Source organism: Poecilia latipinna, unplaced genomic scaffold, assembly GCF_001443285.1.
Source record: "Poecilia latipinna isolate Pla-1442-1.1 unplaced genomic scaffold, P_latipinna-1.0 Scaffold569, whole genome shotgun sequence".
Taxonomy (NCBI): Eukaryota; Metazoa; Chordata; class Actinopteri; order Cyprinodontiformes; family Poeciliidae; genus Poecilia; species Poecilia latipinna.
The window spans coordinates 226,712-238,710 of record NW_015113185.1 but is presented as its reverse complement, the minus strand read 5'-3'; the positions used below and the strand labels follow the sequence as shown (position 1 = coordinate 238,710).

At 38.3% G+C, this 11,999-nt stretch overlaps 1 protein-coding gene and 1 long non-coding RNA gene across 3 annotated transcripts in view; one reads left to right on the top strand and one right to left on the bottom strand.

Annotated features, from left to right (window-relative positions):
- Positions 1-2,277, bottom strand: part of LOC106953212 (uncharacterized) — a 4,136-nt gene extending 1,859 nt beyond the window's left edge. The window contains exon 1 of the long non-coding RNA XR_001426158.1: positions 1,636-2,277. This is a non-coding gene — a long non-coding RNA (uncharacterized LOC106953212). The remainder of the gene's footprint in view (positions 1-1,635) is intronic.
- Positions 1-10,758, top strand: part of pacsin3 (protein kinase C and casein kinase substrate in neurons 3) — a 31,069-nt gene extending 20,311 nt beyond the window's left edge. For both annotated transcript variants that reach the window (XM_015041813.1, XM_015041812.1), the window contains 5 exons: positions 3,102-3,277; positions 4,356-4,476; positions 7,269-7,411; positions 9,818-9,996; positions 10,402-10,758. In XM_015041813.1, the coding sequence (XP_014897299.1) occupies positions 3,102-3,277; positions 4,356-4,476; positions 7,269-7,411; positions 9,818-9,996; positions 10,402-10,517 (735 nt within the window). In that variant the 3' untranslated portion in view covers positions 10,518-10,758. The remainder of the gene's footprint in view (positions 1-3,101; positions 3,278-4,355; positions 4,477-7,268; positions 7,412-9,817; positions 9,997-10,401) is intronic.
- Positions 10,759-11,999: the final 1,241 nt, after the last annotated feature.

Sequence of the window (11,999 nt, the reverse complement as noted above, 5' to 3'; positions counted from 1 at the left end):
TATGTTGTTGCATTTCAGGTAACAAAATTTTTATTTTCTCATTTAAAATGATGAAAAGCGTCTTTTACATGAGTTTGCATGAAAGCCGCACAATTAATCGAAAATCAAATCTGTGTCCGTCAAGGTGGAGTCCAGTAAGAAAAGCTACCATCAGGCCAAGAAGGAGGAGTGGACGGCCATTTCCAGGGAAACGCATGCCAAGGCTGACCCGTCCAAATCCCAGGAGGAAGTCCGCAAATTCACGGTCCGGACCGAGCGCTGCAACCAAGAGGCTGAGAAGGTACAAAACTGAAACGCACACACACACACACACACACACACGAGTCCTTTTTACTCTGCTCTAGTCAAACTTCAGTCCAGAAAGTCTGGTCCGTTTGGGGAGGTGTGAACACGTAACTAACCAGAACTCTGGTCCAAACCTCGGTGACAGTTTGGTTGAATTAAACTCGTGTGGTTTGAATTTATATGTGAACGCCAAGCAGACCAGAGGCTGCTCCCAAAACAGGAAGTGGACTACAGTGCAGAGCATTCTGGGTAAAAACAACCAAAGCAAACATGCTAGCTTAGCGCTAGCGGGAGAAATGACAAAAGGGAATTCCTACAACCATTTTGTCATTGACCATATAATTGATCAATTTAACATTTCTAAACTAAATTTGCTTAATGGAAACACACCAGTTTAGAGAGAACTTGTTTCTGGTGCTGTGATACGTTTTTTTTTATTATTATTTATTTATTCATTTTTTGCCCACATTGAAATTGGTTTATTTCACATTATTACCATTTAAACTCTTTTTTTGCACATGATCAACAACCAGATGTTTCATCTGTCACAAACCATGAAGATGACAGGAAGTAGTTGGAGGATTGTGGCGCTGCATGTGTTTTTAATAACTTACCATGTGAACACGCCTCTTCACGCTGGATTTTAATTGTTTTCTTTATTTAATTTAAGCACTACAATTGCAAATTTGTGTTTATTGACAAAGTTTTGCGCTCATTTGCTAGTGTCTTTGTTTCATCAGTGGTTCTTGGTGCAGTGCCCCCACAGGCGAGGAGGGGAACCAGTGTTTCAAATGGTTTGGTTGGTTTGACTCAGAAAATGTAGCAAATGTTGCAATTTTGGTCCCCAATTGAACCGACTCTACCGGACTATCAGGTGTGAAACCACTCTTAGCATCCCGGGAGGAGCTCCAGTCGTCCCAGTCAGGGTGTGCCAGTGAGTCCAGTAAAACGTCTCTGCCTTTAAAACATGACTGAGCTTGTATCGCCTTCGTTTCGGCTCGGGACAAACCAGACAGCGGGACGGAGAAGCTGAAGAGAGGAAAGAATCTGAGAAATCTGGGATGAATTCAGTCTCAGCTTGGTGACACTTTCCCTCATCCAGACGTCACTTATTTATTCTGAAGCTAAATCACAAATGACTGAATAAAGTTTTAATTATAGCACTAAGTACGGAAGAGTTTCAGTCTGCAGTCGGTGTGAGCCACCACACCTACAGCCCGATAAAATGAAACTTTCAGGATAACTCGGGTTGTTTACATAACGTTTGTGGTTTCTGGCAGCATGAGGGGAATTACAAATCCTTAACTGCATCTTTTCTTTGAGGAACTCGTTAAAGAGGCTTTTTAAAACCTGAGTGGCTTTTAAAATGGACTGATTGAACCACAATACTTCCCATGACAGCCGCAATAAAATAAAACGGTAATTAGAAACTCTGATCAGCCTGGGTGGAAGAAAACAAATGGACCACAAAATGAAGGGATGCACAATATTTGGTCCAGATCTTCAAATTACATTTATTATTAGACATATTTTATGTTTCCAATGGAAATGAAGGTTTCATAAATCTATTAGTTTTGAAGAATCTATGGAATGATCTAGTCGAGTCAAAGTATTTTAGACGTTGAACTAAAGCTGATCAAATGGACACCAAAATTTTTTAAATGGAACCCATCATGCAAATGTTTTGCATGTTTTTGTCTTCAATTTATGTGCTTAAAAAAAACAGTTGGCAATAAGTTGATGTTTTTTGGTGTCTGGAAGATGAACCATTTCAAAAAGTTCCTGGCTGTTCAGATACCTAGCAACCCCAGCCGAACACAGCTCCGTTACCTAGCAACCCTTGTGGATCTCCAGCACATTTGACCAGCTTTTGTTCAGAAACCACTTGGAGGATTCTTGTTGATTGTGAAGGAGATTCTACTTATGCTTTTCAAAGATGTACTGTTGTATAATTGCGCATCTGTTTGCAGCCATTTTTATTTTTGAGTGTTAACGTTGAGTTGGGGGTCATGGCCAGCAGCAGTTTGAGTTTAAAGTGACAAAAGGCCGTAAAAAGGCTCATTCTGAAAGAAGCTCAATCTAGACTAAAAATTATTTTGTAATGTAATTAACGTGTTTTATATAGACCACAGACCTATCCTCACCTGTACAAGGAAGTATAATACATCACCTTTAAATAGGGCTGGGCCAATAAATCAATAACAATATAGACGCATGATCAATATCAACACATCTGCTAGAATATTCACTGAACTCTTGAATCACTGCTTTCTGGGAGATCTAGGCAGAGGAAAGACTTTAGCGGCTCAACCTCTCAGCTAGCTAAGCTGTGTTGGTGGAATCAACTAACTCACTCATCCTTTGGTTACCTAGCAACTCACTCATCCTTTGGTTACCTAGCAACTCACTCATCCTTTGGTTACCTAGCAACAACCTGTTGAGTAACTGGCGCAGCAGCAGTTTAAGTTTCTCCACCAATCCTCATAACTTGCTTAAAACTTAACGGTGTGGAGTAAAAACTGTAGACAAAACAGAAAATCTCTGTTTGGAATTATTTCAGATTTTTAAAACAAAAAACTAATAAATAATTCATAATGACCGATGTAAAACATTTATATTGTTTGGTTTTTGTCCAAAAATTTGTGTTGAAATAGTGTTTTCTATTTTAAATGATTTTTTTTTTTTTTTTTTTTTGCAATGTGCAGGAATAAAAAGGTTTTCCATCACCTTAGGTGGTGTTTGGTGGCTCAAAAATGACAGTGCTGTGATTATTCAGACATTTTCAGCCTGAGGAAGTGTTTGTGTTTGTTTTGTAGGCGAAGGAGCGCTACGCCAAGGCCCTGGAGGAGCTGAACCGCTGCAACCCTCGCTACATGGAGGACATGGAGCAAGTGTTCGACCTCACGCAGGAGGCAGAACGGAAGAGACTGCGCTTCTTCAAAGACGTCCTGCTGGACATCCACACGCACCTCGACCTGTCCGCTAAAGACAGGTGGGAAAACTTTCACTTCCTCTGGGGAGAAACGTGAAAAAGTGATGGCAGCTGACTCAGATCGAAGGCATGCAGCTGCTGGTGCATGTGGGAACATGTGTGTATGTACACAGAGGTTAATACAAAACCTGAACCGTCGTCCATTAACTGTTGACCTCTGGTTTTATTTAAACAAGCTCAAGTTGCCATGGTAAAGTCCGAGTAAACGGGACAAAAAATAACTTTAAAGTAGCTTCACAAACTACATATTTTCAACAAAGTGTCTGGTTCTGCTTCTAATGTCTTTAATCTTGATGCATTTTTAAATTTCTCTGGAGTTGTTTTCTGATGCTCCCTCCCAGCTTCAACTCTTTGGATTTAATCAGAAAATTTCTGAAGTAGCTGCATTTATTTAAAAAATTTTAACCAAAACATAAAGGCCTTTCTGCTGCCCCCTACTGCTCTGCTTGAGCATTTATTTTTCAGACCATTTCAGATTAAAGTGTGGCTAACTTTAAATTATTGGGGTCACAACTCAAACAAAATGGATTTTAGATTACATTTCTTTAGTTTATATGAATCTGCAAAGAAAAAGTCAAGTGAAGGTAATTAATATGGTTTCTTAGGCTACAATCATATGGTTTGAGATGAATTTTTAATGTTTTTTTTTTTTCAAATTTATTTGGAGTTTTTGGTTAAAAAATTTGTCTAAACTGATTACAATTTAAATCCTAGTTTTACAAGTCAAACTGTTTTAAAGTTAAACTTCCTCAGTTAGCATGTGCTACATAGCTGTTCAGTGATATAACTTTCTCAGAGTAATTAACCAGTAACACTTTCTAAAATCAGAGGTATTAGAAACGTATTTTGCAAAATAAAACTCAAACTTGATCATCAGGGATTTGGATAATTTTTTTTTAAAAATTATTAAAATTAAATGGAACAACTTAAAAGTTGTGAAAATATTGAATAAAAACAACAAATCTGGAGAAAAAAAAACCTTAATCTTTTATTAAGACTTTATAAAAGTGCAAAGAGACAAAAACTTGGTTCAGACTAATCTCATGAAGGACTTTATTGTGATGGTTTTAACCAACAGCTTTAAGAACCTGCACCAGGATCTGGGTCAGACCATACGGGCGGCCAACGATACTGAAGACCTGCGGTGGTGGAGGAACACCCACGGACCGGGGATGAGCATGAACTGGCCCCAGTTTGAGGTGTGGAAACACACACACACTCATTCAGAACCGTGAAAAATAGGAATTCAAACAAGTGATCAACTTGCAACCATTTTTTTTTCGATCAATGGTTTATTAGATTAAAATTAGTTCCAATCGATTCACTAATAATATCCGCTTAGACTTTATGTTAATGTTGTAGTTTGGCCTCCATCCAGCAGAGGGCGCCGCTGGTCAGCCTGATTAGCGGAACCGTCGATACAGAAACAAATATGGCGGCCAAATTAGAACGGAGAAGAAAAACGGTCTAAACAGAGTTTGGTGTGGGACTAGAAAAACACTTTATTCCGTTTTAATAATAATAAATAATATTTATTTTTTTTATTTAGCATAATTTAAAAGAAAAAAAAATTAGCCCTTTTATTTTATGGAAAGGCTATCGGCGCCCTTGATGCCAGAGAAAACTCAAATTCTTAAAATATGTGCTTATCAATTAATCCTTAGCCGATCAGTAAGATGAATAAACCTCAACTCATCCCTAGAGGAGAAACGTTTAAACTAGCGGTTCAGTAGTTATTTATTTGATGAACCGGGTCACCTCTGGAGCTCTAAATCAATAACTCCCCATTTGTAAACTGAATGTAAATAAGGAAAAAAGTTCTGCGTCAACTCGATCCAGAGTCCAGTGTGTGTCTGTGTGCAGCAGGCTGAATATTAAACAGGTTTGCAGTGAATGCCTGGTTTTATAGTGGAGAGCAGTGAGTGGGGTCAGGAATGACACACGCACACACACACACACACACACACACACACTCTCTTTCAGATTCATCCTTCTGTGAAAATCTGCAGATTTCACCTCATTTCTGCAAACATTACAGCACAAAGCCAGAAACTCCTTACAGACAGCTAACAAATCCTGTATGTATTTTTCATAATAATCCTCCTTAAAGGATTTTCTCCTGCATTTGTTCCCAACTTGTGGGCAGTGTAACATTACTCTTCCTCCTTTGTGTTTGAGGTGATTTGCAGTTTTGGTTGTTACAGTACATCAGGGATATGGTGACCTGGATTCCTGCCTTTCAGCCTCCACACCTCCTACTGTGGGTGTATTAGAACGACAGCGTCTCATTTCAGAGAAACAAATGAAGCTGAAATGCTCAGAAATGATTGCGTTTCTTCCAGTCTGTTTCTCTGCATTCGAGACACTCAAAGGGAAGATTGTAGATTACTGAAAGTGCTTCATAAAGCTAAGTATACTGTCTGGGTGTCATCTGGATCTGAGGACGGAACGTATAAACAAACATGGCTGATGCTGCCTTTTAATTTTCCAAGAAAAGACAGTTTGTTTCTTAAACACACTTTTGACTTGTTTGAAAAATGTACTTATTTATTTCTAGCAAAAATATAAACAAAATAACTAAAAATGTCTTAGAACATAGATCTAAACAAAAGTTAACTTAATCTAATATTACAAATAAAACAACATGGTTAAAAATTATTATTGCCATCATAGTGGACATTTGATGAGCAAGAAACGTCTCCACCACTGACTGTTCTTAAAATCAACAATTCCAATACAAAAATAAAATTAAGTACAGGTTTTGGTTTCAAACTAACTTGATTATATTCTAACTGCCTAAAGAAAATACTAAAGTGCTGGAACTTACGATTTACAGAAAATTTAACATAAATGGCCACATTTGCAGCTTCAAATTTGTGCCAGTAGCTCTAGAAAAATATTGACGACTAATTCAAAATCTTTTACAACATAGATGTAAGTGAAAGTTAATTTAATCTGATCTTACAAGTTCAAAATGTGGTAAAAAATAAATAAAAAATCTCCTGTTGTCATACCAGACATTTAACAAACAAAAAACATGTCCAGAGGGAGAAGTTGGCAGGGAGAGATGCATCTCTGTCCTCAGAGGAATCTCCCAGTGTTCCCACAGTGCCGCCGCCACGCAGACAGAGGCCCATTGTTCACAAAACACTCACACACACTCCAACACCCTTGCATTTAGATCACTAGGAACATTTTTCTTTATCCAACCTCACCTCCATCTGCCTGGAAGTCAGATGTTTAAGCCTAAAGCTGCTCTGATGTTTTCAGGAAACATTTTTCAGACTTTAAAATTTACATTTTGCTTGTTTTTCTTATACTAACATTTCAGTCTCAACTGTTTCTAAAAGAACAAACTAAACACATAAAAAAGGGGGGAAAAAACATCCATCTGTTTTTTTTTGCAGTACATGGTTCTCTTCACACTTCTGTGAATTTCCGTGGCAGCCATCTTAGTAGGCAGTTGCTATGACGACAACAAATAAGCAAGCTTAGAACTACCTCTCGCTCCTATCTAACTATTCTAACCTGCATAATAGGTCACCTTTAAATGTTGTTCTTGTACCTGTAGGCACATTTAGTTCATTGCACACACCTCCAGAGACAATGAAAACGGCAGTAACTTCATCTGGAGCTGCTCTCTTTCTGCACTCTGTTATTATAATGGGCGTGCATGTTTGCTGTCTGTCATCAGAGACGTGGATCTCTTCTGTTGTTTAGCTTTGATTCCTGTTTAGAATGAGAATAGAGAATTTAGTCATTTTATGTTTTTATTTGTAATCTTCTTTTTACTTCTCCTCAGGTTCAGCTTGGTTATAAATCTGTTTTCTTCTTGTTCCTTGTGCAGTTTTTGGCTTTTCTGCAAAATAAATTAAACATTTGGACTAAAGTGTGAAGTAAAGAAGTTATTTTACGTTTCAAATATAAAAATCAGGTAAAACGATTAATAATTACCTGACAGATTTTTTTGTGTTTTTTTTTTTTTTTGCAGGAGTGGTCTCCAGATTCAAGCCGCTCCATCAGCAGGAAGGAGCGAGGAGGAAACTCTGAGGAGAACGTCGTCACCCTCACCAACATCGTGTCGTCTGGTGGAGGAGACGCCCCGCCCAGTCCCATCGCTATGGAAACGGGCAGGTAGGAAAATCAAGTGAAGTCTGGTTGAAACAACAGAAATCTGCAATAGTTTATAAAAACTCCAAATTTATCATTTGGTGGAACTGATCTGTGACGTGGCAGCAAATCGTGGCTCAGCATGATGCTGCCATTACCAGGAAATCGTGTAAACATCTGAACTGTAAATCACTCTGTCACTTAAAATCCAGAATGAAGTGAAATTATCCTTTACAGCACAACAAGAACTCTCCACTCAAACAGCTGAATGTCAATATTTCTCCACTCAAATAAAATATTATTAAAAATACATATAAATATCATGGCTTTACCCCAGTGTATTATAAGCCTGGCAGCCCGCCATGCTTTATCAGCCCCCCGCCAGGCCAAGTGTTGCTTTTTTTTTTTATATTTTTTTTTTTATTAGAAAAATTAATAATGAAAAAAATATACATATATATATTTTTAAGTTAAAGTCAGATTGCAAGCGTCTCTGTTACTCTGAGCGTTTCACTGGCAGAGTAAATTTATTCCTAAATGATAGTTTATAGTTTATGCATTAAAAGCCAGGAGAGCGGACCAATCACACAGCTGGCGCGTTGAAGCCCGCGCTGCTGCTGCTTTACGCCAGATTTTTTATTTAACCACTAAACATTTTTATGCAACATCAGAAATGCATGAAAAGATGCAAAGAAACAAAATAAATTTCTTGTTTTTAAGTAAGAAATTTAATATTTTATTGCCTAAAATGAAATGATATAACATTTATTTAGAGAACCCTTAATCATTTATAGCAAAGAACGCATCTGGAGCTTATAAATATGAAAAGTTCAGTCCTGTTGGCCTGACTAAACAGGCTGATCTGCTGATTATTATTAGGATTAATAATTTATTATCAGTTTAATAATTGGATAGCAAAAGATGTCTGTTGTTTTTACAGCATTTGAACCAGGTGAAGATAAAACTGTCACTCGAGTTCTGGGTAGAACATATTTACAAAGAATGTTTTTCATCTTACATGAAAATGTATGCATTTGTTTTACGGTAATTTAAAATTAACAGAAAATTTCCTTTTTTGAGTCTGTATACTCCAGTTAACGATTGATTGATTGATTACTAAATAAGTTGGACTTATTAATCGTTGCAGTCCTAATGAGAGCGAAGCAGCTGTAATAGTTTGTGTGAATTGAGTGAAGGTTTAGTTTCCAGTTTTGCCTCTTTTCCCTCAAGCTCAACCCTCAACATGTTGGGATCAGCTTGCAGGAAGTCTCTGCAGTGGATTTCTCTCTGTTACAGTCGGCATAGTTGGAGCTGCTGATCTCCAGGAAGGTGTGAATCAGTCTGAGGTTGGATTTAATTCACTGTTTGCTAATAAACTGCCTGTTAAAACGGATCCAAACTGGGAGTTTTTATAGAGTTTTCCCACTTCGTTTTAAGGAGCTCAGCTTTACGTCCTCCCTGTTGGATTTAAGAGTTGGTTGTAGCTGCTGTTGTTGTTGTGTAAAGTTTTAAAACGACGTGTTTCTGTGGGCTGTTTAGTCCAGACGTGAAGAGAAGTCTACAATTATCCCTGAGCGTCCTGTGGGCGTGTGAGAGAGCTTGCTCCTGTTGAACCTCCCAGCCTCCCTGCGGAGGTTTTTAAACCAACAAACAGCGTCTAATGAGAAGCTGCAAAGCTGAGTCTGTCCATGTTCTGCTCCTGCTGGGAGAAGCTGCCTCGCTTTTTTAGGATACAGATTCGAGTTGGAGATGACTGATGTTGAATTTAAGAGCTCTGAATGTTAGGAGATTAGTGCGGTCAGTCTATTACAAAATTTAACCAAATTAACCACACTCTGATGCTGTGAGTAATCATTATTAATCACTTTGGCTAACTTGTCCAGTGCATACTAAATAAAAATCTGGTTGGGCACCAGATCAAAATCTGCTTCGGTCCCCAAAAAGGCTTGCATGAATCAGAAAAAGCAGATTTATTTGCATCTTTTAGTGATAACCTAATATTAAATAAATTATTTTAAATGGAAAAATCTGCAGAATGTGCCAGTTTTTTTTAAATTTGATTAATTGTTGGAACAATTGATATTTATAGCATTTAATTATAATTATTAGCAGAACTTTTAAACTTTCTTGGGTTGTTTTTAGCTCATGTTCTGCAGTTGCTCCAACCTGTATGGAAAAAGAGGTCAAATTTAGTCAAGCTTGTTGCAATCTGAACTCGTGTAGAGTAAAATTTAAACTATTTGATAGTTTCAACTTGATTTTAGCCTAATTTCAGTTTCCACGGTCTGAACCTTTATAAAACTACCAGTTTTTATTTTTTTGCAGGAAGTTTGTGTTGCAGCTTCAGAGCTGCAGGTAAATTCTGGATCTGGAGTTTTTCATGGATTCTCTGCTTGACGTTTGTAGTTTTTGTCTCTTGGTGTCGTCCAGGGTGAAGGATTACTCATCGGACTGGTCAGACGAGGAGAGTCCCAAGAAGGCTTTGGCGGTGAATGGCGTCGGGGAGGCGAAGGAGGAGGAGGAGGAGGAGGAGCAGGCGGAGGGCGTGGCGGTGAGAGCGCTGTACGATTACACGGGTCAGGAGGCGGACGAGCTCAGCTTTAAAGCAGGTATGAACCCAATTATACCGCAGAGACTAATATACAGACGGAGTTCTCAACAAACGTTAATGAGTTAACCTTTTTTTGGTGTATGGAAAATGAGCTGTTACCTAGCAACCCGAGCTGAGTTCCAGCACGTTTGGTCAGCTGCTTTTGCCGCTTTATGTGCTTTACAATGGCTGCTGGAAAAGACGAGCGTTTTGTTGCGGACTCACCACCCAGAAACCACTTGCTGCATTCTTGTTGGTTGTGCAGGAGACTCCACTTCTGCTTTTCAAAGATGTATGGTTGTATAATTGCGCATCTGTTTGAAGCCATTTTCACATAGAAGTGTAAACGTTGAGTTGGTTAAGCCTATTTGGATTTAAAGTGACAGGACACCCTAAAACGTCTCATTCTTTCCTTTTCCTTCAGGCGATGAGCTGATGAAGCTCGGTGAGGAAGATGAGCAGGGCTGGTGTAAAGGACGGCTGAGGAGTGGCCAGGTTGGCCTTTATCCCGCCAACTACGTCCAGGTCATCGCTTCCTGATGGCCCCAACCCCTCTGGTCAACTGAGCCAATCAGAAAGCTGCACACCACCCACCAGGAACAAGTGGAGGCTTTCCGTACTGACCCGAGGAAAATGATTCCTGCGGTTCTGAAAGTCTGTCTTTGTCATCGGAAAGAGGAGAACAGAACTATAATATCTGCCAGCTGTCATTCAACTCCAGCAGGAAAATAAGTTTCTGATCAGATCATTAAACCCACAAAAGAGGATAATCAATCAGCAAGAGATGCATCCAAAACTGGATTTTCCTTTTACGTTTAGTTGTATTGGATCATTTCTACCAATTTAGAAGAAAAGATAAGTCAATGGTACGGCTTGAAGTTAATTAGCTTAGCTTAAACCATGCTAAGCCCCTCTGCTGAGAAGCTTTAATTAGCAAATGTTCCCATTTCCACACATGCTCAACATGCCTGTATTATTTTTTTTCCTCTATTAGCCAAAGTTTTCTTGAAACCAGCACCTATTGGCCATCAGTGGTACTGCATGTTCAAGATCTTCCCTTTTAAAAGGGAAAATTAGGATTTTTATAAATTTATGTGACAATGTTGTCAGTCAGTATTTTGCTTATAAGAGGTTGTAGCCAGAACAATATTGATTTAGAGAATTGAGATAAAACCTTGTGTAAATAGAAAAATAAAACGTACCATGCTAACTATGATGAAGCATTTGCTGGGAATGTTACGTGTTGGTTAAATACCTGAACTCCGCTCAGGTCCAGCTGTTAGCTTAACTTTCTTTTTAGCTTCCAAAAGACGTAAAACATGAAAATTTCTGATATCTACGAAATGTAAGATATTGATTACTGGTAACTAGCTCACAGGACCCCATTAAAAAAAACTGAGGATAATTTCCTTCTAAATGAAAAGCCAAACTACAGACTGTCTCTCAGTGCCTTAGATGAAGAGGCCAGAAATGTGCATCGCTGCCCTGCTGGTTGACTTGTGGAACTACATCCTATAAATCCACAACTCTGCTCCTTATTTTATATTTTTTTTAAAAATGAGGTAAATAAACAGCATTGTTCTTTTGTTACACTGACCTACCAAACTGTAAATGTGCAGCGCCGCCCCTGTGTTTGACTGTGGAACTACATCCTTTAAACGAACAGCGCCACCCTTCAGTTTGGCCAAAGAATTGCATCTTTAAATTTCTGCTGTTGAACGGACGGAAGAAAAAAACATTTATTTGGACGCCTAAACATAAATTAGACTTCATTTTAGTTTTTCTGGTTATTCTGAGTTTTGGATGCAACATTTTCTTTGTTTTTTAAAAGAATTACTGTAATAATAAGAGGTTCGTTCATATTAACTAATGGATAAATTGTTGCCACTTCTTAGATTTTTTTTATATCGTTTATTTCCTTTTAACTTCTTCCAGTTTCTTTTTAAAGTCTGTTTTGCTGTGAACACAACAGTTTGACCTCAGTCACTTGAAATAAGTCTAGATTTTGCTATGATTTATTTT